The sequence below is a fragment of the Hypanus sabinus genome, chromosome 23 (assembly GCF_030144855.1).
Source record: "Hypanus sabinus isolate sHypSab1 chromosome 23, sHypSab1.hap1, whole genome shotgun sequence".
NCBI classification, from domain to species: domain Eukaryota; kingdom Metazoa; phylum Chordata; class Chondrichthyes; order Myliobatiformes; family Dasyatidae; genus Hypanus; species Hypanus sabinus.
Window position 1 is genome coordinate 12,417,425 of NC_082728.1, and position 27,528 is coordinate 12,444,952.

General features: G+C 40.0%; 1 protein-coding gene across 1 annotated transcript in view; it reads right to left on the minus strand.

Annotated features, from left to right (window-relative positions):
- The window catches only part of rptor (regulatory associated protein of MTOR, complex 1), a 499,208-nt gene that overhangs the window by 276,761 nt on the left and 194,919 nt on the right, over positions 1-27,528 (minus strand). Inside the window, exon 7 of the mRNA XM_059948392.1 lies at positions 15,449-15,508. Coding sequence (XP_059804375.1) covers positions 15,449-15,508 — 60 coding nt within the window. The remainder of the gene's footprint in view (positions 1-15,448; positions 15,509-27,528) is intronic.

Genomic DNA, 27,528 nt, shown 5'->3' on the forward strand with positions numbered 1-27,528 from the left:
AGCAGTATAAAGGGTGTGAAAAAATGCATACAAAATGCAAATACTTATTTTTAATGTCAATTTTAACAAATATGTTATGTATGCCAATTGCAACCCTCAACAAAACTAACACGTCATGTCTTAGACGTTCCTGAGAAGAAAGAGTTTGTATCACGGACTATCGTAGGATTAAAGGACTGTGTATGTGTATAGATGGAAGACAGTAACAGGGCTCCTTTTGCTCTTGTTGATTTGTTGCTTGTGTTGTTCTGTCGAGCATTGTAGGCACGCCCTGGAATGTGTGCCAACACTTACAGGTGCCCCCGGCACATCCTCGGGCATGTTGGTTTTGAATTGAATTGACTTTATTACTTACATCCTTCATATACATGAGGTTGTTAACACAATGACATATTTCACTCTGATGTTTCAAAGTGCATGTGATAATCTTTAAAGTGCAAGGAATGGAGGGATTAGTTTAGTTGGGCATTTGATTACTAAAGTTAGTTTGTCACAACATTGTGGGCCAAAGAACTTGTCCCCAAGGTGTGCTGTTCTTCATTCAGGATATATTAGTCTCTTTTTATTTGATCTCCATATGAAGATGTTAGTTTAAAAGATGCTCTTAAACATGACCAAGGGATCACCAAATCTGTAATAAGGTATGGAGCTATTCTAAAACATTACTTAACTAGATACTTAGCACATTTGGCATATATGAAAAGCAATAGGAATAAACTATTTTTAGTGTTTGAAAGTGAAAAATTAGTGGAAGTTAGTTTACAGACCAAGTACAATAGACTTTGACGTGTTTACATAAATGTACACTTAAAACCTGATTTACAAACCATAGGAGGACAGCAGGGGAGAAACTGGAAGGCCTTCTGAAGAGACAGCACAGACTCAACAGCATAAAGAACTGCTCCTGGGTTGTATGATTCTTAAATCACAAACCACAGAAACCAACCTCAACATTGTTATTCATCAATAAAGACTGCCACTCTAAAATACCAATAGTTTTCTTTTCATGAGGAGGGACTGAAATGAATGTGTTTGACATGCCAAAGTATTTTTCTGCTTTACTATAACCCCTGCATTCTCACAGCTGGAAATGGCGTGAGGTAGGCGCTTATGGTCAATACAAAACCTGTTTTCCTTCTCCTAGATAAGCTGCCAACCACGGCTGAAGAACCCCACCAGCGTGAAGTAACTGTTTTAAGATGCCAGTGTCAGTAAAAACAGTTCCACGTGTGAAGGCCAGGAGCTGGATTTGGTAGTCAGAGGCTATTTGAGACACATATAATTGGGAGTGTGTAATAGGTAGTAATTACAGGCTATCAAACAAAGCGCAAAGAAACCTACAAGGGAATTTGTAGTAATCATTAAGCTGTGAGTATATCTATTAATTTCATTATTTTGCATTGAGTGCATCATAAAACTTAACTGTGATCCAGGAGATAACAGACTTAAATCATGTGTGGTCCACACTCTAGCTCAATTTAAACAGTGTTAGTTTGATTACTATAAATATTACCATAGGGTTGCATGCTATGAAAGTACTCCTTAATTCTATGTGGTCAGAGTCAGAGCTGTAGAGCAGCAAAACAGACGCTTCACCTGATCTCATCCACGTTGACCGAGATGCCTACCAGAGCTAGTCCCAATTACTTGCCTTAAGCCTATATCCCTCTAAACCTTAGCTAATCTTGCTAATAAAGAACAGGATAAAGGAAAAATAGAGACGGGCAATAAACAGGGAAATCAAGGAGTACAACATAATAGTGTGACTTTACAAAAGGCCTGAAACATAATTGGAATGTAGGAATTGTAGAAATACGATGAGATGGCAGCAAGTTCGATTGCTGCGAATTCTACGGGGCCAAGCAAAAGTGCTATTGTCTTTTTTAAGTGTATTTTTTACGATCACGAGGCCAGATGGACATCAACAACTTAAAGTACTGCAGGACTTCTCCCATTAGTGAGGTACTCGTTGATGAAGAAACATGTGGCTAAGCAGATGATGCAGGAGGGAGGGCTTCAGATTTCTGGATTATTCCAGAAAAGATGGGACCTGCACAGAAAGTACAATTTTCACCTGAACGGGACGGAGGACTAATATCCTCGTGGGAAGGTTTACAAGTGCTGTAGCAGTGGGGAGCGGAGGGGGTGTCAAATAAGAGTTGCAGGGGGTTGGGAACCAGAGTGCTAGAACAGATAGATGTTGTTAAGCCTACATACAAAGTCAGGAATCAAAAGGTTGAGCACGGTGGGACTAATGTTCTGACTTCAATGTGTGTTGTAGGAAAGGTAGATCAGCTTGGGGCATGGATCTATGGAATTATGGCATTGTAGCCGTTAGTGAGACTTGGTTGCAGGAAAGGCAGGTATGGCAGCTCAATGTTCAGGGGTTCTGGTTTCTGGCAAAGGTGTACTTGGTCAGTGGGATGCTTTCAAAAGTGAAATTTTGAGAGTATGGAGTTTGTATTTTCACGTCAGAATAAAAGGCAAGGATAACAGGTTAAGGGAACACTGGTATTAAAAGAATATTGAATTGAATTGACTTTATGACTTACATCCTTCACATACATGAATAAAATTTTTTTACATTACATCTCCATCCAAATGTACAATGTGCAATTTATAGTCATTTGTAATAAATAGTATGTCAGGACAGACAATATATACATAGAAATACAATTGTATCAGCATGAATTAATCAGTCTGATGGCCTGGTGGAAGAAGCTGTCTTAGAGTCTGTTGGTCCTGGCTTTTATGCTGCGGTACCATTTCCCAGATGGTAGCAGCTGGAACAGTTTGTGGTTGGGGTGACTCGGGTCCCCAATGATCCTTTGGGCCCTTTTTACAGACCTATCTTTGTAAAAGTCCTGAATAGTGGGAAGTTCACATCTAAAGATGCGCTGGGCTGTCCACAATACTCTCTGCACAGTCCTGCGATTGAGGGAAGTACAATTCCCATACCAGGCAGTGATGCAGCTCTCAATTATGCCCCTCTAGAAAGTTATTATGATTTGGGGGCTCATACCAAACTTCTTCAACTGTCTGAGGTGAAAGAGGCACTGTTGTGCTTTCTTCACCACACAGCTGGTATGTACAGACCATGTGAGATCCTCAGTAATGTGTATGCCAAGGAACTTATAGGCTGTTCACCCTCTCAACCCCAGATCCATTGATGTCAATAGAGGTTAGCTGGTCTCCATTCCTCCTGTAGTCCACGACCAGCTCCTTTGTTTTTGCAATACTAAGGGAGAGGTTGATTTCTTGACACCACTGTGTCAGGGTGATGACTTCTTCACTATAGGCTGCCTCGTTATTATTTGAGATTAGGCCATCAATATAGTGTCATCAGCAAATTTAATTAGTAGATTGGAGCTGTGGGTGGCAACACAGTCATGGGTATACAGAGAGTAAAGGAGGGAGCTTAGGACACAGCCCTGAGGGGCACCTGTGCTGAGGGTCAGAGGGGCAGAGGTGAGGGAGCCCACTCTTACCACCTGCCAGTGATCTGACAGAAAGTCCAGGATCCAGCTGCAAAAGGCAGGGTGAAGGCCGAGGTCTCTGAGCCTGACTAAGAAAAGGAAGGAGGTGCACAGTCATCACTTTTTATTGTCATTTCGACCATAACTGCGGGTACAGTACACAGTAAAAGGAGACAACATTTTTCAGGACCATGGTGCGACATGAAAGAATACAAAAACTACACTGAACTACGCAGATATAGCCAGGTAGAAACAAATGAGGTATTTGAGAAGTATAAGAAAGATTAAGAAAACACGTAACAAAATCAAGAGCACTAAAGAAGACACGAGGATGCTCTGGCAGACAAGGTATTCCCTTGGACCCCATGGAAGCCTCGTACAAAATTTGCAGGAGTCCTAGCAGAGATATTTAAATCATCCTCAGCCACGGTTGAGGTGCCGGAGGATTAGCAGATAGTTAATGTCGTTCCATTGTTTAAGAAAAGTTCTAAGAATAAGACAGGAAATTATAGGCTGGTGAGCCTGATATGTGGTGGGAAAGTTATTGGATAAACAGGGGCTGATTAGGGATAGTCAACATGGCTTTGTGCGTGATAGGTTGTGTCTAACCAATCTTATAGAGTTTTTCAAGGAAGTTACCAGGAAAGTTGATGAAGGCAAGACAGTGCATCTTGTCTACAAGGCCTTTGACAAGGTCCCGCATAGCAAGTTGGTCAAGAAGGTTCAGTTGCTTGGCATTCAAGATGAGGTAGTAAATTGGCATTGGCTTTTTTGGGAGAAGCCAAAGAGTGGTAGTAAATAGTTGCCTCTTTGACTGGAGGCGTCTGCCTAGTGGTGAACTACAGGGATTGGTGAGGAGTCTGTTGTCATCTACTGTATATCGACAAGATCTACAGCAGATCTCAATAATAATGTGGTAAACTAGATCAGCAAATTTGCAGATAACACCAAGAAAGGGGGTGTAGTAGACTGCAAGGACCACTATCAAACTTGCAGCTGGATCTGAACTAGCTGCAAAAATGAGCTGAATCAGTCAGAAATAAAGCTTTCGGCACATTGACCATCATATAACAATGTACTGAGTACCAGAGTTGGGACGTTATGTTGAAATTGTATAAAATGTCAGTAAGGCCTAATTTGGAGTATTGTTGCAGTTTTGGTCACCAACCTACAGGAAAGATGTAAATAAGATTGAAAGAGTACAGAGAAAATTTATAAGGATTTTGCTGGATATTGAGGATCCAAGTTATAGGGAAACAGTGAATAGGTTAGGACTTTATTCCCTAGGAAGATTGAGAGGAGATTTGATGTAAAATAGTGAGGGATATAGGTCAGGTAAATGCATGCAGGCTTTTTCCATGGAGGTTGGGACTACAACTACAGGTCATGGGTTAAGGGTGAAAAGTGAAATGTTTAAGGGGAACATGAGGGGTAACTTCTTCACTCAGAGTGGTGAGAGTGTGGAACAAGCTGCTAGTACAAGTTCTGGATGCAGGGTCAATGCAACATTTAAGAGAAATTCAGACACATACATGGATGGTTGGTGTATAGAGGACTATAGTCTAGGTATCAGTCGATGGGACTAGTCAAATAAATGGTTTGGCATGGACTAGATGGGCCAAAGGGCCTGTTTCTGTGCTGTGGTGTTTTATGACTATTACATCCATGTGTAATAGTCTACTATTACACCTAAAACCTACTAACACAGATGTCTTTGGACTGTGGAAAGAAACCCATGTGGTCACGGGGGGAATGTAGAAACTCTGAACAAACAGCAGTGCAGTTGAGCCCAGGTCACTGGCACTGTAATGCCATTATGCCAACACATCTCCCCAACTTATCAATGTGTAAATATCTATATTTGAAATATACTGTGAATTACAATCCACAAATATATTCATCTTCGAAAATTCAGAGCTTCCAATGCAGTAAATACTCATGATACAGCATTAAACTAACATCACTCAGACCTCCTACTGTGAAGCATCACAGCTTCAGAAGGCAGCCACTCAGGCCACATGTATGGAGATGAAGGGTACTGTCCTGAAACGTTGGCTACTTGTTCTCCTCCACAGATGCTGCCTGACCTGCTCAGTTCCTCCAGCATTTATTGTGTGTTACTCAGGATTTCCAGCATCTGCAAAATCTCTTGTGCTTACAGTTTCAGGACATTGCACATACACTAGTTTGTGAATACCACAATACAGTTCATTTCTACTGATTTCCTCTGAGTCCATGGAGAAAACTGCAAAAAGTATGGTAGTAGGATAAATCTAAATAATAGATAGTAAATCTCAAACTTCTGTGGTGAGCAAAGCATGCATGAACATCTCAAAGCTGCTGTCACCACCACAGCAAAACTCAGATCATCATCTCCAATGCTGAACACTGGGAGCTTCGCTGAAGGACTGTTAGAAGAACTTGGTTAAAAGATCACACTATAGAAATGAGAAGTGAACAAAATGCTATCTACATTGTCAATGGATGTAAACAATTCTGGAAAGTCACAGTGACCACGGTGTCAACGCTCAACTTTTTCTGCCTTGCTCAATGGTAAAGGGTTCTAACTGCTCTGTACTCTGGTAACTGGCTGTAATATGGTAACTTGCAAGATGTTTGTTTCATAATCGAATTTTGTAGTTAATAGTGATAATTAGCAGCTAGTATAGGTTTTTGGGAAGGACATCAACAGTATAAACAGGTCTTAATAAAAGTTTATAAACCTATGAGGGGAATGTGATTAGGTCGACAGTCAGAATCTCTAAGCCTTGGTAAAAACATCAAATACTAGAGGATATAGATTTAAGTTGAGAGGGGGAAGGTTCACACACAGTAGGGTCTGGAATGAGGTTTGTTGAGGCCTCAGCATTTGTCAAGGGCCCTTCCCATCTGTCCCACAATCTTTTTTGACTTCCTAATGTAGGCCGAAGGTACCACAGTACAAGGACAAGGACCGTTCGGCAGGATAATCGCTTCATCCCCAAGGCTGTGAGACTTCTGACTGCCTGCCTCCACCCAGTACGTATTTATGACAGCACCAGTAGCAATATACTGCTGTATATTTAACTATGAGCTGTATATATACTTTGTCAACTTGTATATCTACAGAATATTTTATTATCTATTAATATTATTGTTACCATTTTGCATTGTATATATGTGCTGGGTTTTGCACCTTTATCCCAGAAGAGTTTTTTTTTGCTTAGCCGCATAAATGCTAATAAACTTGAACCTGGGCTGCAGGGGTAGTGTGGAAGCAGATGCTACAGTGGTGTTTAATAGGCTGTTAGACTGACTTGTGAAAAACTTAAGACATACTCTTATGAATATACAGACATACAGATCACACACAGGAAGGAAAGATTTAATTTGGCACATTTTTGGTAAAGACATTGTGGGCCGAACAGTGTGTTCCTGTACTGTACTGTTCTATGTTCCATTTTATTACCCAGTTCAAGAGAATGAATATACCTTGAAAAAGTAAGCATTACTTAATCATACTCCACAAAAACACATTGAATAGATTAGATCATATTTACAATGGCTTTTATTTTCCAATGAATGTACTAGTGGGAGATAAATATAGTTTAAAAAACAATAATATAGGTTTATTTTTAAATTACTTTAGTAATTTACACACATTTATATTATCCACCATTTATTTAAATGTTACTTGTTCACCTCCCACCATTTTTAGATCATTCATATAAAAGCCACACATAAATTAGCTCTAATAGGCCATTCTAACGCTGTATCAAATTGATTTTTTTCAGTTAAGTAGAAGAATGTGAACAAATTGCTTGAGTCTTTCAACAACTTATTTTCTGATATTGGCTACAAGTGGCATCACAATGGAATGTAATTGGCAAATAGATTTTTCAAAGTTTCATGGCATTATGAAATATGGGACAATTAGTGATTTGCAATTATAGTATTAAAATCAGTGTGTTGAGCATAAATTAATCATAGAACTAATTATTGTTCCTAATCACATGCATTTATCTGAATGTGTTGGTTACACTCTTGGGATTCCAGTTGGTTACACATACAGAATGGAAAACCAGAAAAATAAGTTACTAAAATCCAATTTATTACAATCCAATTGAACATAAATAACTAATCACCAACTGAAACATTTGAGCAGACAATCCTGAACAAGGCAATTCAATCTGCCCTGTCAAATGAATTCAGTTTCTTCACAAACGTGCCAAGGAAAGTATGTCCAAATTCTAGACTGTGATAACAATGTAGAAAAAGTTCTCTTTCCCTCTTTCAGCTTTATTTATTTTATATATAATCGCTACCTAAGAAAACAATTGCCAGAAGAAGCAGTTTCCCCATACTTGCATTACTGAAAATCCTCAATTTTCAATAACATTAAGATTTCTTCAATTTTCTCAGCTTCACTGCAAAACATCATGAGTTTCTTCACCACTTTATATAACTGGCATCCCTTATTCCATCTTGGAGTCCAGATGCCTTTCTTGTAAATGTAGATTCACCACCCTCCGGCTAAAGAAATTTTTCCTCATCCCTGTTCTAAATGGACATCCTTCCATTCTGAGGATGTGCCCTCTTGTCCTCGACTACCCCAATTATAGGAAACGCTCTCTCCACAGCCAGTATGTAGGCCTTTCAATAGAGTCAAATGAGCTGTCCTGGCCCCACCCCCCCATTCTTCTAAATTCTAGCTAGTATACATCCAGAGCCATCAAATACTCACACATTAATCCTTTCATTTCTGGGATAATTCTTGTGAACGTCCTCTGGACCCTCTCCAATGTCAGCACATCCTTTCTTAGATAGAGGGCCCAAAACTGTTCACAATACTACAAGTGCAGTCTGACTAATGCTTTATAAAGCCTCAGCATTAATCCTTGCTTTTGTATTCTAGCCCTCTCAAAATGAAAACTAATATTACATTTGCCTGCCTTACCAGCAACTCAACCTGCAAGTTAACCTTTAGGGAATCCTGCTTGAAGACCCTCAAGTCCCTTTGCAAATCTGATTTTTGAGTTTTCTCCCCATTTAGAAAACAGTCCTTATTTCTTCTGCAATCACGCATGACCATCCACCTCCCTACTCCATAGTCCATCTGCCATATCTTTGCCCTTTCTCCCAATCTGCAGACACCCAATTTCCTCAATACTACCTCCACCTACCTTTGTATTGTCTGCAAACTTGGCCACAAAACCATCAATTTCTTCATCCAAATCATTGACATAGAACATGAAAAGAAGTGGCCCCCCCCCAATACCGATCCATACTTCATACCACTAGTCACCAGCAGCCAACCAGAAAAGGCATCCTTTATTCTCATTCTTTGCCTCCTGCCACTGAGTCAATATTCTATCCATGCTAGTATATTTCCTGCAATTCTAGAAACATAGAAAACCTACAGCACGATACAGGCCCTTCAGCCCACAATGCTGTGCCGATCGTGTACTTACTTTAGAAATTACCTAGGGTTACCCATAGCCCTCTATTTTTCTAAGCTCCATGTATCCAAGAGCCTCTTAAAAGTCCCTATTGTATCCGCCTCCACCACAGTCGCTGGCAGCCCATTCCACGTGCTCACCACTCCCTGCGTAAAAAACTTACCCCTGACATCTCCTCTGTACCTACTTCCAAGCAGTGACTATCCACACAACCAATGCCTCTCATCATCTTATACATCTCTATCAGGTCACCTCTCATCCTCCGTCATTCCAAGGAGAAAAGGCAAAGTTCACGCAACCTAGTCTCATAAGGTATGCTCCCCAATCCAGGCAACATTCTTGTAGATCTCCTCTGCACCCTTTCTATGGCTTCCACATCCTTTCTGTAGTGAGGTGATCAGAACTTAGCAAAGTACTCCAAGTGGGGTCTGACCAGGGTTCTATACAGCTGTAACATTACCTCTTGGCTTTTGAACTCAATCGCACGGCTGATGAAAGCCAATGCATCATATGCCTTCTTAACCTGCGCAGTGGCTTTGAGTGTCCTATGCACTCAGACCCCAAGATCCCTCTGATCGTCCACACTGCCAAGAGTCTTACCATTAATACTATGTTCTGCCACCATATCTAACCTACCAAAATGAACCACTTCACATTCATCTGGGTTGAACTCCATCTTCTACTTCTCAGCCCAGTTTTACATCCTATCAATGTCCCACTGTAACTGATGACAGCCCTCCACACTGTCTGCAACACCCCAAACCTTTGTGTCATCAGCAAATTTACTAACCCATTCCTCCACTTCCTTATCCAGGTCATTTATAAAAATCATGTCCCAGACATGATCACTGAAGCATTCCACTGGTCACTAACTTCCATGCAGAATATGACCTGTCTACAAACACTCTTTGCCATTTGTGGGCAAGCCAATTCTGGATCTACAAAGCAAGGTCCCCTTGAATCCCAAGCCTCCTTACTTTCGCAGTAAGCCTTGCATGGGGTACCTTATCAAATGCCTTGCTGAAATCCATATATACTACATCTACTGCTCCATCTTCATCAATGTGTCTAGTCACATCCTCAAAATATTCAATCAGACTAGTAAGGCACAACCTGCCTTTGACAAAGCCATGCTGACTATTCCTAATCATATTATGCCTCTCCAAATGTTCATAAATCCTGCCTCTCAGGATCTTCTCCATCAACTTACCAGCCACTGAAGTAAGACTCACTAGTCTATAATTTCCTGGAACACACACAAAATGCTGGTGGAACACAGCAGATTAGGCAGCATCTATAACGAAAAGCACTGTCGACGTTTCGGGCCAAGATCCTTCATCAGGACTCGGCCCAAAACAGCAACAGTGCTTCTCCTTATAGATGCTGCCTGACCTGCTGTGTTCCACCAGTATTTTGTGTGTGTTGTTTGAATTTCCAGCATCTGCAGATTTCTTTGTGTTTGCTTATAATTTCCTGGGCTATCTCTACTCCCTTTCTTGAATAAGGGAACAACATCTGCCACCCTCCAATCTTCCAGAACCTCTCCTGTCCTCATTGATAATACAAAGATCATTGCCAGAGGTTCAGCAATCTCCTCCCTCACATCCCACAGTAGCTTGGGGTATATCTCGTCCAGTCCTGGTGACTTATCCAACTTGATGCTTTCCAAAAGCTCCAGCACATGCTCTCTCTTAATGTCTATAAGCTCAAGCTTTTCAGTCCACTGCAAGTCATCACTACAATTGCCGAGGTTCTTTTCTGTACTGAATACTGAAGCAAAGTATTCATTAAGTACGTCAGCTATCTCCTCCAGTTCCAAACACACTTTTCCACTGTCATATTCGATTGGTCTTATTCTCTCACATCTTAACCCCTTGCTCTTCACATACTTGTAGAATGCCTTGGGGTTTTCTTTAACCCTGCTCGCCAAGGCCTTCTCATGGTCCCTTCTGGCTCTCCTAATTTCGTTCTTAAACTCTTTCCTGGTAGCCTTACAATTTTCTGGATCTCTCTCATTATCTAGGTTTTTAACCTTTTGTAAGCTCTGGGCTCTTATCTTGTTAAGCAGCCTCATGTGCAGCACTCAAAGGCCTTCTGAAAATCCAAATAAATACCACCCATTAACTGTCCTTTGTCTAACTTAAATGCCGTTTCCTCAAAGAATTCCAACAGATTTGTCCTGCAAGATTTCTCCTCAAGTAAAGCTTGCTGATTTTGCCCTATTTTGTCATGTGTCTCCAAGTCCCCAGTTAATCTCATCCTTAATAATAGATTATAATATCTTTCTAACTCTTCTGCCTCCCTCCCTTCTTAAAGAGTGAGTGACATTTGCAATTTTCCAGTCTTCAGGATCCATTCCAGAATCTAGTGATTCTTGGAAGATCATTACTAATGTCTCTACAATCTCTTCAACCACCTCTATCAGAACCCTGGGTGTAGTCCAGGTGATTTATCTACCTTTAAACTTTTCAGCTTCCCAAGCACCTTTTCCTTAGTAATAGCAACAACACTTACTTCTACCTTTTGACACTCACGTTTCTGACATTTTGCCATTGTCTTCCACGGTGAAGACTGACACAAAATACTTATTCAGTTTGTCCACCATTTCTTTGTTCCCATTACTATCTCTCCAGTATCATTTTCCAGCAGACTGATATCCACTTGTCTTTCTTTTACTCTTTATATATCTGAAAAAAACATTTTGTATCCTCTTATGTTACCAGCTAGCTCACCTTCATATTTCATTTTTTCTCTCTTTGTGGCTTTTTAAGTTGCATTCTGTTGGTTTTTAAGCTTCCCAATCTCTACCTTCACATTCATTTTTGCTATATGTCCCCTCTTTGGAGTTTATGCTGTATTTGACTTTCCTTGTCAATGACAATTGCTTCTCCCTTCCTTTAGAATACTTCTTCATCTTTCGGAGGTATCTTTCCTTTGCCTTCTGAATTGGTCCCAGAAACTCAAGTCATTGTCCTGCCATCATCCCTGCTAGTGTGCCCTTCCAATCAACTTTCACCAGCTCTTCTCTCATGCCTCTATAATTCCCTTTACTCAACTATAATACCGATGCAGCCCATTTTAGCTTCTCCTTCTCAAACAGCAGGGTGAATTCTGTCATATTATGACCACTGTCTCCTAAGGCTCCCTAATCAAATCTGGCTCATCACAAACACTTAATCCAGAATTGCCTTTCCCTCGTGGGCTCAGCCACAAGCTGCTCTAAAAAGCCATCCTGTAGGCATTCTACAAATACCCTCTCTCGGGATGCAACACCAACCTGATCTACGTGTGTACTGAAATCCCCCATGACTTTTGCAATGTGGCCCTTTTTACGTGCCTTTTCTATCTCTCAGTGTAATTTGTAGCCACACCTTGGCTACTGTTTGTAGGCCTGCACACAAGCCTCATCAGGGTCTTTTTGCCCACTGTTTCTGAATTTTACCCAGAAGGTTTCTACATCTTCTGATCCTATGTCACCTCTTTCTAAGGATTTGATTTCAGTTTTTCCAACACAGCCACCCCACCCCACCTACCTACTTGACTATCCTTTTGATACAACATGGATGTTAAGCTTTCAGCTATGATCTTCCTTCAGCCATGGCTCAACGATGCCTACCTCATACCTGCCAACCTCTAACTGTGCTACAAGATCATCTATCTTACGGTGTATGTTGTGTGCATTCAAATATAACACCTTCAGTCTGTATTCTTCATCCTTTTTGATCTTGGCCCCTGTTACACTTGAACTTGCACTGACTGCAATTTTGCCCCATCATTTGCCTGCCCATGCTTACAGTCTCACTACACACTGCACCTCATTGTACACCAACTGCCCTATCACTCTGGTTGCCAGCCCCCTGCCAAATTAGTTTAAACCCTTCTCAACAATCTTGAAAACATACCCAAAGGTTGTTGGTTGCCCTTGGGTTCAGGTGTAACCTATCCTTTTTGCATAGGTCAATACCTTCCCTAGGACAGATTCCAATTATCCAGAAATCTGAAACCCAGTTCCCTGCACCAAATTTTCATTCACACATTCATCTGCCAAATCATCCTATTCTTACCTTTACTGGCAGGTGGCACAGGCAGCAATCCAGAGATTTACTACATTGGAGTTCCTACTTTTCAGCTTTCTACCTAACTCCCTAAATTCTCTCTTCAGGACCTCAACTTTTTTCCTACCTATGTTGTTGGTACCAATATGCACCATGACTTTCGGCTGTTTACCATCTCCCTTTAGAATGTTATGTACCCAGTCCAAGACATCCCTGCCATTCAGTTGTCTCCTTCACATCCACAGAATCTACTGTCTGCTCCTCTTATTATAGAATCCCTTATCACGACTGCAGTCCTCTTCACCCTTCTTCCCTTCTGACTTATACAGCCAGACTCAATACAACTTCCCCCAGAAAAGTCATTCATTCTACCTCCCACCCCCATCAGTATACATCACTGAGGGTAACAGCCACAGGGGTAATCTTCATTGACTGACTATTTCCCTTCCTCTCCAGTCACCTAGGTTCCTGCCTCCTGGGGGTGAATACCTTCCTGTCACTCCCATCTTTTAGCTCATGTACCCATATATGCCAAAGATCATTCAGCTGCAGCTCCAGTTCTTTAACACAGTCTCCAAGGAGCTGCAGATAGGTGCACTTCGTGTTGTGTTACCAGGGAGAATGGTCTCCCAAAATTCCCACATCTCACACAAGGAACATCCCACTAAATCTGGACCCATTCTCAGCACACTAGCTATGTCCTAACAAAAAAAACTTATCAGGAAGTTATTTAGAACCACCTGTGTTTGCCAAAGCCTGTTCATGCCTAAGCCTGATGAGCCAAAGCAGGCCTACTCCAACACTAAACACAAAATACTCTGTAGATGCTGGGGTCAAAGCAACATGCTGGAGGAACTCAGCAGGTCGGGCTGCATCCGTGGAAACAAACAGTCAACGTTTCGGGCCGAGACCCTCCACCTGACGAAGGGTCTCGGCCCGAAATGCTGACTGTTCATTTCCATGGATGCTGCCCGACCTGCTGAGTTCCTCCAGCGTGTTGTGCATGTTGCTACTCTAACACTGTCCACTCACACAATGGCCTAACTCAAATAGTGTAAATTTTTCATTATTTCACATTTTGTGTTTATTTCTTCCTTCAAATTCCATACAATTTCCATTTTATTCTCTAGCTCAAACTTCTGGATTATGTTTATGAATTATTTGAGGGCAAATTTCTGCTTCTGCTACAGCTGTAATCCTGTAAGTCATGAGAATGCAAATTTATTAATTTTAAGTTCATTGTTGCAATAATCCCTTTGCTGTTTCTACATTCATGTGCTTTCAAGCAGGAAACATGGTTTGTTTCCTCTAACGTAATGGCAAAGTATGAATAAAATGAATCATAATGCAGGTAACCTAAATTTTATTAGTTTTCTATAATGTAGTTATGATAATATTAATGATGCCAAGATGGTAAATTATTGATCATTCAAAGGGATGTACAAGGCAGAAATGAAAACACTCTCCACACTTGTGATCAATTAAAAAAAATCATAGGAGACAGGTACAAATTAAATATTTTTTTTCACCAGAACAAATTATCTACTGTTGTGTGCCCAGCACATTTTTTAAGCCTTGATAAATGTTTTCATTTAATTTTAAATTCATTGTAATAGTAGAAAATGGTCACGTTAATTACAAGTATGCTTGGACTCATAATCCTAAATTTCCGAAATATACTGAAAACCTAATTTTATTGACCACCCTTTGTTCGGATGGTATTCTCAATACATGAACTTCACAGAGAATGTGGAGATATATTTGAAACTTTGCCTTTTTTAATGTATTTAATTTTGTAATGTAACAAAATAGAACCTGTATAATCCCAGTGTCGAGAGACAGGAAATGTTCTGATCACTGTGTAAGTAAGGGGACATTGATATACTTCTCGCTTGAGTACTGCAGCTCTATTGCAGTGGAAGAGTGCTGACCTCCAGAACAGGTAACAGCCAAAGAACAGCTTGAAAACTTGTATAAAAAAACAAACTTCATAAGCTGTAAGTTATTAGCAGCCTGCCATTCAAGAAGTTGGGGTGCTTCTCATTGCTAAGAGTAAACACGTCTTTAACCAGATCCATTCCAAGTTTTTTTTTGGTACTTTGTTATAAGACCTAGTAAAATGAACACAATCTTCTCATCTTCCCTCATGAAATGAACACCTTAAATGGTACAATGAAATCATAAATATAGGCACAAGATTAAATGTAGTGTACTATTTGTGATATATAAAATGTCAAATTGCACACATACTAAATAATCTGACAAATCAAATTTACATGTTCGTTGAATGAACAATTCTCAGTTTACTCCACACTCAGGAAGGTTCCAAACTGAGTCACATATCTCAAGATTTATTGCTGTGGCCTATTTTGGGTGTGGGTGCAGGTGATCAAAACAAATCTCTGACATGCTATTATAAATGCCTATATGAAAAAAGAAATTGCAGGCCAACTTAAAATATGATACATAACCAACTTACTTCTCTATTAAGTCCAATGTAACACCAGGCACCAGCTTGGCACTCCTCTGCATGCAGAACCTGTAAGTAAGAAACACCAAATTACCAAGTCCATTTACGGAGATAAGTTGGTAAAATCCTGATTGTTCAAAGACTTACAGAGCTCATCTTTACTGCAAATTTTTAAAACTTTATCAATTCACATTTTAATCCTTGGAGAAACATACATATTTCAGAGGGAGCTGAGGAGATGAATGAGACAATCATGAAATGCGAAGAAACGTGCTTATAGGACCAATATTAGAAGCTAATGAGAAATTATTGTTTGAGGGGAATGGACTGAGAACATTGACGTGCAAGGAACCAAATATTCAAAATGAAAAATACAGAGTTGGATAGATATTCATACATATACATTTACCTGCACCATCACTATTTGAAAAGTTATTCTTAAAGACTTCATAAAATTTCAAAGCCACCTCAGGAACATGCGCATCGCCAAACTTTACAGTCACAGTCCTTTCCACATTGCTCTTAAAGCTAGTGGTATTATACTAAGATATCAAATGTTTACACATAAAATTAAAATTGGATCAGGAAGTTATAATATTTGCCTAGATTAAAGTTGTAATGCTAAATTGCAGGGCCAATCAGCATAGCAAATGTCAGAGTGCAAAATGCTTTCCTTTGTACCTCCATAAAGAAGAAATTTGGTCATAGCAAATAGCTGTAGAGAGATATGTGATGTTTCTCCAACTGCTGGGATTAAACTGTCTAAAGAACCACAAATGCTCCTGTTGGAAACAAGATGACCTTGCAATTTCATTGAGGTTTCTATTCATATTATTCTAACTGCCTTAATAGTCTTCTGTGACAGCTCAGGTTGAATGAATAAGTAATCATTGCACCACCAATAAACAGGGTGAATTAGAGCTACCCAATTTGACAATGAACGCACCCACACTTCAAAGTTCTTCTTTGGCTAGCATTACTAAAATTTTACAATATTTCAACCTGATTGGTTAAGTGGACATGTTTGCGTTTTACTTTTACTTGCTCACTTGGATCTCAGGCTTCTTCACTCTTCTATTAATCTTCATAGGTAGTCTCTCAGGATCAAGACTGATCTCCTTCCAGTTCCGCGATGATTGGTGAGGCCGGTATGGAATCTGCACATTGTCTCAGAGGGGGCAGAAGACATTTGACAAGGTAGGTGATTGGAGAGTTTGGGGGGTGGTGCATTCTCCCCCATCATTTACACTGGGCTTCCAAATGATCATTAGGAGGCATTGAATTTCTTTTCCTTCCAGAGAGATGCTGAAAAATACCTTTCTTTTGTTTGTCTGTTAACTTCTAGCATGAGAACTCCCAACAGGATGTCCATTTCAGGAGTCTGTTATCTGGCATGCAAATGCCAATGCATGCCCAATAAAGCTGGATGAGTAGTTAAGACCTTAGTTTCTTGAATTTAATGCTGATATCGGTTTATTTACTCTGCCAGAGGATATGGTGGATGTTGTGGTGCCAACACTGGTGGCATCTCCAGTGTTGAATGGGGCAGGGATGTCCAATAGGTGTTATAGTCTTGATCTCCAAACATAATTCCCAAATTATCACATCAGACATGCAAACAATATTCATAGTACTGGGTTAAGCAAAATCAAAACTTTAGCAGGGACACTACTTTTCCCACATGGAGGTACACCAACAACATATTTTGTGTCAATGAAGCTTTATCAAGAATGATCCAGTTTCCAGAGGCTACAAATCATCCTGTAAAGGCCATCTGGCAGAAGGTAAACATAACAGAATATAAAAACTCTTCTACTGGATAAATGCAGTCAAGTGCATTGCAGAGTAAACAGACACTAAGAATGGTGATGAGAGTAACGTTCCAGTGCAGCCTTATCCACCAGAAAGGAAAAGTCCCATAATTAGCCTCAACCTTGGCTGGAGGATCTACTAGCTGGGCTGCTGTGCCTGAAGCTAACAGCTCTAACAACTAAAGGACAATTTTTTTTGGACAGGATAAGATTCAAGAAACAATGTCCCCTATTTTGAATCACTGGACACGATACTGAGCAAACTAATGAAGCTGTATTGGAAGAGATTAACACTACACTGTGGCAACACTAACTAGTTTAACCTGTTAGCTCACTTGAATCGACAGTGAGAAGCCAAATAAACAGTTAAAACCCTAAAATAGCATGTGAATACAGCTTTAAAGTTCCTCCGTGGGTGTTGACAGAATCAAAGAAATTGTTCTCAATTAGCCTTAAGGAGCAAAGCAGAAATTGGATATTATGCATAATGAAGAAATGGCTTTTCTCAATTGTAGAAAAAAAAATCCATTTCAAGAGTTAAAAGATTTATGATGTTTGAGTGGGTGAAATAAAGGAAGCATGGCTCCATTTGTTTTTTAAAAAAAAAACCATTGCTGCTGTAAAATGTCACTTCTGAAGATATTTAATTCAACCCAATCAAGTTATTGTGCTAGAATTAATTAACACTTGATGCTGAGAGTCCAGGTCAATGTGCCTATTATGTCAGGGACTAGGCATGAACAACTCTACCACCATTTGTCCACCAGGCAAATTATACACAAGAGTCTTCAATAACAGATAGTGGCCAGCAATGTAGACTCCCGAAGGAACTCAGGTTACAGATTCTGCAACTGTTCGGCTATTCAAGTCCATCTGCGTCTGATGTATATACATATACAACCCGTTAAAAATACTGCACATTTCATTGACCTTATCATCCGCAATCTTGCAGGAGATATATTCGAGGTTTTGACTTTTTCTTGTCGAAAATGTGTTACCCTCTACGCAGAGCAGAAGTGACAACGGAGTAGTAGGATTAAATATTTTTAGAGTCACATTGACCTTGGTATGTGTGGGGCATCTTGCAGTGTGAGAACAACAAAATGTGCTCACAGAGATGGAAAACATGCACTCGAAAACCCGCACAAAAAAAAAGAGAGCCTAACGTGGATAGGAGGCCCAATCTATTTACCATGTGATCAAATTACTGCATGCACACTTGCCACATTGTTGGAATCATTCCAATATAGTTCAGTAGGCTTTCGGGCAGGTAATTAAAATGCTGCTTTACAATTCCTTTGTTTTGGAATCCCAGGGAAGCAGCATCCAAATACCTGCCCCACCAAAACAGTAGGGATACATAGGGCATCCGCTGCAGAGAACCTCCTCTCAGATTCTTCGTATTCAGCGAGGATGATAGAGGAAACTGAATTTGGTTTTGTGCCCTTCTTGTGAAAGCAGACTTGGAGAACATTAACATTCTCCCTGTCACCACATCAGATTCTAGTGTGAACTCTAGCTCGCTCCAACATTCTAACAACACTCTGCTTCTTGGCTTAATTGACTACTGTAAAATTAGCCTTTGTGAAGTTAGCCAGTGGGACAATCAATGGATTGTTAGTAGGAATGAGTGAAGGAAAAACTTACAGGGGGAAAGGAGCAAAGAAATGCTCTTTGAGTTGGCATAGGACTTGAAGGGCTGAATGGCCTTCTGCCAAGTTCCAAAAAACCAGCTAATACAGCACAGCAAGATTTACATCAATCATTTTACGTTTCATTGCTTGATTTTCAAAAAGCTTTTGACAAGTTTCTGTACACAGACAGATCAGAATCCATAGGGATAAAGTTTCAATTCAAGCAGGCTGGCTGTACTTTCTTAAGTAAAATATAGAAATTAACATAAACACAAGATTGTGACAATACTGGAAATCTTGAGCAACACACACAAAATGCTGGAGAGGAATAATGAGTTGAGACCCTTCATCAGGACTGCCATGCCGTAGTTGCTGAATGATTTACTGAGTTAATATGTTGTGTGTTACACTCTAGAAACTAAAGCTACTGGTTCTTCTACATGGGCAGTGCTCTGGTGTGAGAGGCTTAATGTTCACTGTTATGACCATGAAGGGTTGTACTGTGAGAAGAAAGCATACAAACTGAAATAGATTAAAGGGTGATCTGGTTAAGGTTCTAAAGATTTTGAAAGAATTGATCGGATTGAAATAAATTTTTGCTCGTGATATAGATCTCAGACAAGGCGACATCGATTAAAACCAACCCACTCAAGAGAGATGGTTAAAAGCTTCTTCATCAATGTAGAGAGGTAAAAGTAGTGGACACCAGATCAATTAATAGCTTTACATTGGTCATGACAGATCTTTATATGCCAAGTGTGTTAAGAAAATGAAGCTAAGAAGAATGGATCAAGTAAATATAAATGTCAGCTATTAACTCACAGAACAGATGCTGAGGGCTTAATAGTTTACTCCTGTTTCTATCCTCAGTAGACACTTTATTAGATACATCTGCTGCTTAATGCAAATATACAAACAGCCAATCATATGGCAGCAACTCAGTGCATAAAAGCATGCAGACATGGTCAAGAGGATCAGTTGAGCTAACATCATAATGTGGGAGAAATGTGATCAAATTCAAATAACTACACACTACAACAGTGGTGTGCATCAAACGCACAATGCATTGAACCTTGAAGTGGATGGGCTGCAGCAGTAGAAGACCACGAACGTACACTCAGTGGCCACTGTATTAGGTACACTGGGTACCCAAAAAAGTGGCTGCTGAGTATAAAGCCCAACTGGAAAGAAAGCTCTTCCAGAAACACAAAGAACATCTGAGGGAGGCTCAAGCATTTATGCAAGTTTTAGAGCTTCAATTGGAAAAACTACTCATAAGGGAGACCAAAAGTAATGGGAAATGGACTGTAAGACATAGGAGCAGAATTAGGCTATTCAGCCCATTGAGTCTGTTCAGCCATTTAACCCAAGCTGATTTCTTTAGGATGGCATGGTAGTGTAGCAGTCAGCATAATATTACTACAGCACCAACTACATGGATTCAATTCCACTACAGTGTGTAAGGAGCTGGGCAATTTCCCCATGTTTGTATGAGTTTTTTCCCCACATTCCAAAGAGGTGCAGGTTAGTAGGTTAATTGGCCACAAGGGTACAATTGGACAACAAGGGCTCAATGGGCTGGAAGAGCTTGTATCTCTAAATAAATAAAATAAATACATTATATCTAAAATAAATAAATCTAGCATGGGTCAGTTAATGTGGAAAATCAAGAATCACTAGAATGCAGCAATAGTTCTAATCATAGGCAAGACGTGAACATTTGGGGGATTGGAGAGAACAAGTCTGTAAAGAGCTTATACATTCTCCCTGTCATCATTGGGCTTCTCCTGCTGCTCCGGTTTCCTCCCACTCTCCAAAGCCATAAGGGTTAATAAGTCAATTGGTCACACTGGTCAATTTGATAATACTGGCTCATTGAGCCAGAAAGGCCTGTTACCATGCTGTGCCTCTAAATAAAAATAAATAAAACCTCAAGAGTTGTTTTTCTATCCTTCATCCTGAATGGAGAATTGGATAACCAAATTACAAAGTAAATGGGAAGAATAGACCAATACCTCAATCTCATTTATCCTGCTAATCATCAGCAAATCTTTCACATGTGGTATTCCAACCTGCATGTGGTTGTGCCAATTGAGTACCGTAAAACAGTCTCAAAGTCAAAAAGTGGATAAGATGTACCTGCTATATTTTATTATTCATCATTGTTGACACTATCCAGTGCACATATTTTCACAACAAAATTGGGCAAGGAAATGTTGTGTTTGCACAAATCTCTTCAGAACTATGAGCTTCAGCAGTTTCACCATAAAAAATGCACACTGAAAAGCTTCATGCTGAGACAGCACCGATATTCATTCTATTGCTCATTATACAAGCAATTTAAGGTTTGGAATATTCGATTTCAAGAGGGAGCTGGAAAACCTATTTAGAAACCACTTAAATCCAATACCGCATGATGTTTGTGTGGAACTTCTCAAAAAACTTAACCATATACAATCAATTTTACTTGACACAAAATCTCAATAGTATAAATTCTTCCTGTGTGGTTAGTAGTCTGCATGTCAGCTGTGGGATGTTTAGGCCTGTGGCAGAAAGCACAGCTTCCCGTTATGATCCACTCTATTTTTGAGGACATTTTGCTACTTTGAGCATGGATATATTCCATCTGAACTGATGGATAAGGGGCGGCCTATAGTGTGGCAGTTAGTATAACACTATTACAGAACCAATGCAAACAAGACAAAATCTGCAGATGCTGGAAATCAGAGTAACACACACAAAATGCCGCCTGGCCTGCTGAGTTCCTCCAGTGTTTTGTGTGTGTTGTACGTTCTCCCCGACTACATGGGTCTCCTTCGGGTGCCCTGATTTCCTCTCACATTCCAAAGATGTACAGTTGAAGTCAGAAGTTTACATACACCTTAGCCAAATACATTTAAACTCAGTTTTTCACAATTCCTAACATTTAATCCTAGAAAAGATTCCCTGTCTTAGGCCAGTTAGGATCACTATTTTATTTTAAGAATGTGAAATGTCAGAATAGTAGCAGAGAGGATGATTTATTTCAGCTTTTATTTCTTTCATCACATTCCCAGTGGGTTAGAAGTTTACATACACTTTGTTAGTATTTAGTAGCATTGCCTTTAAATTGTTTAACTTGGGTCAAACATTTTGGGTAGCCTTCCACAAGCTTCTCACAATAAGTTGCTGGAAATTTTGTTCCATTCCTCCAGACAGAACTGGTGTAACTGAGTCAGCTTTGCAGGCCTCCTTGCTCGCACACGCTTTTTCAGTTCTGCCCACAAATTTTCTATCGGATTGAGGTCAGGACTTTGTGATGGCCTCTCCAATACCTTGACTTTGTTGTCCTTAAACAATTTTGTCACAACTTTGGAGGTATGCTTGGGGGTCACTATCCATTTGGAAGACCCATTTGCGACTGAGCTCTAACTTACTGGCTGATGTCCTGAGATGTTGCTTCAATATATCCACATAATTTTCCTTCGTCATGATGCCATCTATTTTGTGAAGTGCAACAGTCCCTCCTGCAGCAAAGCACCCCCACAACACGATGCTGCTACCCCCATGCTTCACAGTTGTGATGGTGTTCTTCGGCTTGCAAGCCTCACCCTTTTTCCTCCAAACATGACAATGGTCATTATGGCCAAACAGTTCAATTTTTGTTTCATCAGAGCAGAGGACACTTCTTCAAAAAGTAAGATCTCTGTCCCCATGTGCACTTGCAAACTGTAGCCTAGCTTTCTTATGGTGGTTTTGGAGCAGTGGCTTCTTCCTTGCTGAGCAGCCTTTCAGGTTATGTCAATATCAGACTCGTTTTACTGTGGATATAGATACTTGTCTACCTGTTTCCTCCAGCATCTTCACAAGGTCCTTTGCTGTTGTTCTGGGATTTGTACTTTTCATGCCAAAATACCTTCACCTCTTGGAGACAGAATGCGTCTCCTTCCTGAGCAGTATGACGGCTGCGTGGTCCCATGGTGTTTATACTTGCGTACTATTGTTTGTACAGATGAACGTAGTACCTTCATGTGTTTGGAAATTGCTCCCAAGGGTAAACCAGACTTGACATTTTCTGACCTCAATCCAATAGAAAATTTGTGGGCAGAACTGAAAAAGCGTGTGCGAGCAAGGAGGCCTGCAAACCTGACTCAGTTACACCAGTTCTGTCTGGAGGAATGGAACAAAATTCCAGCAACTTACTGTGAGAAGCTTGTGGAAGGCTACCCAAAACGTTTGACCCAAGTTAAACAATTTAAAGGCAATGCTACCAAATACTAACAAAGTGTATGCAAACTTCTGACCCACTGGGAAAGTGATGAAAGTAATAAAAGCTGAAATAAATCATTCTCTCTACTATTATTCTGACATTTCACATTCTTAAAATAGTGATCCTAATTGACCTAAGACAGGGAATGCTTCTAGGATTAAATGTCAGGAATTGTAAAAAACTGAGTTTAAAGGTATTTGGCTAAGGTGTATGTAAACTTCTGACTTCAACTGTACATGATAGATGGTTAATTGGTCATATAGGTGTAATTGGGCAGCAAAGGCTCAATGGGCGAGGAGGACCTTGCACCATGCTGTATCTCTAAATAAAAAATAAAAATATTTTAACAAAATAAATCAGCTGGAATCCCAAGGTACTTCAGCATATACCAAATGTATCCAGTGCTTTTCCAGCTTGTTTTTTCAGCAGTGTAAAGTAGTCAGAGTTATACAACATGGGAACAGACCCTTTGGCCTATCTCATCCATGGCAACCATAGTGGACACCTAAGATAGCTTCGTTTGCTCGTGTTTGGCCCATATCTCTCAATATCTGAGATTCACTCTCATTCTAGAGCAAACTTGTCAACCAGCACAATTCATTCATGCTCAGGGGCAGGATGAAGTATTGCACAGAATTACACAGAAAAAAAATATGTAATTTAGATCAGAGAGCTGCCAAGGCCTTTTGTAAGCAGATATTCTTTGGAGTTTTGGAAATAATTTTGGTTTTTATTTGGCAACAGTTGTCCTGTTTAATCCAAAGCAGTGATTTTGCTATTCGAACTGGCAGATGATCTCACTAAATAGCATCACAATCAAGTGAAGTCACTGGATAACTTGTGAGAATACTGGGTGACATCATGGCACAATGAGCAGTCACTGCCACACCATGTCAGAGATTTGTATTCAGTCCTGACCTCTGGTGCTGAAGGAACTCTGCATACTCATCTTAAGACGGCAGGGGTTTCCTGAGTGCTCCAGTTTCCTCCCAAATCCCAAAGCTATTTGGGTTTGTTTGATTAATTGCACTACCATATCTTGCCTGTACAATGAAGCTGGTTAATAGAATCTCAAAGACCAAAGTCCAAAGTAAATTTATTATCAAATTACGTACATGTCACCATATACAAGATGGTATAGAGTCAATTTAACAAAGGTTAGAAAAGCCAATCAGATGAGGTGCTATAAAGACCTTACTATTCGATACGACATAAGCTAGTTTTAACTGAGTTGACAACAGGGTATTATTTCAGTAGGATTTACTGTATGTAGGAAAAGCCCATGGATTAACATCTACCATTTTAAAAATCCATTGTAACTATACAACCACTGTGCTGACTTTATTGAAGTATAAATCGATTTCAATGTGATCGTTGATAGGAGCGGAGCTAAAAACCCATCCCATTCACCATTTACGATGAATCCAAATAGAACAAATGGTATTATTAGACACAAAATAACAAATATGTATGGTTTACTGTTAGTATTCAATTGCAATACATAGCTAACAGATCTTCTTAGGTGAATTCACCATTAGTACAATAATATGAAAGTGAAAGCAAATACATTTAAGCAGTTGTTAGACAGACACTTGAATATGTGAGGGTACTGAGATATGGATCATGTACAAGTACAACAAATTGAGTTTAGTTTGGCATCGTGTTTGTCACAGACACCATGGCCCAAAGAGCCTGTCCCTGTATTGTACTGTTTTATATTTTCTGCTCTCAATGCACATTTTTAAAAAAACACAATCTCCAAAATAAGTAATTTTATGACAAACTGCTTTTAAGAAATTTACCATTAAAGACCTAGTTTAAGTTGGCATTTAGGTGAAACTGTTGAAGAAACAGTGAAATGACAAGCTGGCAAATGTTAAAATTAATCCTTGATCAAATTATAAATGCATTTCCTGAAGTTGCACACATTACAAGTCCTAAACGCAAAATTATGACATTATTACCAACAATTACTGGTTATCAACTAAAATGATTGCATTTTAAACACATTGCTTATCAAACTAAATGTACTTATTGCATAATTTCTTAAGTTAAACATGAACTGCTGAGGCATCGGCATCCATTTTAGATAGAAGGTACTTCTATCTTCTGAGGATTTTTTCCACAGTAGAGTGCTATTAGAATTTGCTTCTGTCCAAAGTGACAGTTGCTTTTGTAAACTTAAGCTGCAAAACCTGACTATTCAATGGATATGGGCCAAACGTGGGAAGTTGGGTTGAGCTGGGTGGGCACCGTGGTTGGCATGGACTCAATGAACCAAATGGCCTGTGTCCATGCTGTTTTACTCTATGCCTCTATAACTGAAGTATCAAGATGCTACTTATATTGATTCCAACAATTGTAAAATGAAACAAGGAACTTAGAAACAAATGACGTGCAAAATAACCATTCAGAACAGTTCTCCATGAGTTGCAATTCTATTTCCAGCAGACCTACAATAGTTGCTGTTGCCTCAGTATTTCATATTTCAGTCAAGAAATTAAGATCATTGTCTCTATAGTTCAGGTCACTCTTGTGTTATGAAGTTTTAGCAACGTTGATTTTTGGTACTTCTAAAGAATGCTTCCTCCAATCCAAATCCTCATTCATTGTAATAACCCTCGCACACCCATCACCATTGTGCCAACGAAGATGTCACCAGAACTGGCTCCATTTTAATCCACTTATCCTGCATGGCTTCAGAGATGCCGGAGTGGCAAGGAAGACAGGAGAAAAAATATGCTTGACAAACAAATAAGCAACCAAGCATTCCAAAATGACCACAATTCTGAGAGTACCAACTGTTCAGAGTTTACTGCTTAGTGACACATGCTACCTCTTCCAGTTGACAGAACTGATTAAATGAAAATAGCAAAGAAACATGTCATTTTATTGCTACTATTTTGCACTGCCCCCCACACACTAATGCACACACAAATACAGTCCTTCAGAAAATGGCTATCATCAAGTGTTGTTACCCAACACCTGGGCACAAAATTGTGGTTTATCAGTGAGTTTTCAAGCCTCGAGTCACTTTCACTCACATATCCTCAATATTTTGGTGACCACACAGAAACTTTTCTTTAGGTCTTCCAATGTGCTTAGCCGGCTGGTGGCGTAGTGGCATCAGTGCCGGATTTTGGAGCGAAGGCTCCTGAGTTTGAATCCAGCCGGCTCCCTTGCATGTTTTCCATCCCTACTGGGTTGAGTGTTGAGCTAGCAACTCAGCCTTGTAAAAACAAGAAAGTCTGCTAAAAAAAAAATGCTGTCCCGACGGCGTCCTGATGACTCCACCTGGAGTTCAGGGCGCTCTTCTTCTTCCAATATGCTCCACTCAAGATATCATGTTTATCTCATGCATTCTTTGAGGATATGACAAAGTACATTGATAAATGTAGAACAGTGAATGTGGTGTACATAAATTTTAGTAAGGCATTTGGTAAAGTTCCCTCTGGTAAGCTCATTCAGAAAGCCAGGAGGCATGGGATCCAGGGAAACTGTGTGAATTCAGAATTTGTTTGCCCATTGAGAGCAGAGAGGGGTAGTAGATGGAGCATATTCTGCATGGACTTCAGTGACCAGTGGCATTTTGCAGCAATCTGCTCTGGGACCCCAGCTCCAGACTTTTGTAAATGAATTGGATGAGGAAGCGCAAGAGTTAATTAGTAAGTTTGCGGATGACACAAAGGTTAGTACAGATGTGGATGATGTACAAGCTTGTCATAGCTTATAACAGTACATTGGTCAGACGCAGAGCTGGACTGAGAAATGGCAGATGCAGTTCAACCTGGAAAAATTTGAACTAATTCACTTCATAAGGTCCAACTTGAAGAGAAAATATGGGGTTAATTGCAGGATACATAGCAGAATGGAGAAACAGAGGGATTTTGTGTCTATGTCCATAGATTCCTCAAAGCTGCGAAGCAAGCTGATAGGATTGTTACAAAAGTGCAAGACGTGTTATCCTTCATTAGTTGGGGGATTGAGTTCAAAAGCTGCGAGGTAAGTTACAACTCTATAAAACCCTGGCATTCCCCCCAAGATGGTGCCGCATACGGCGGCCACATTACAAGCTCCGTTCCAAATCTACAGAATACTACAAACTTCTACAATTTTCTTAGCATCTTCTGTTCAAGTAGCTAATTGGATCCCCGACAATTTGCCTACCGACACAACCGATCGACAGATGACGCAATAACCACTCCTCTACACACCGTCCTTACACATCTGGAGGAGAGGGATGCTTATGTGAGAATGCTGTTCTTGGACTACAGTTCAGCATTCAACACCACAGTTCCATCCAGGCTCAACAAGAAGCTCGTAGACCTCGGCCTTGGCCCTGCCTTGTGCAGCTGGATCCTGGACCCTGTCAGATCGCCAGCAGGTTTTAACAGT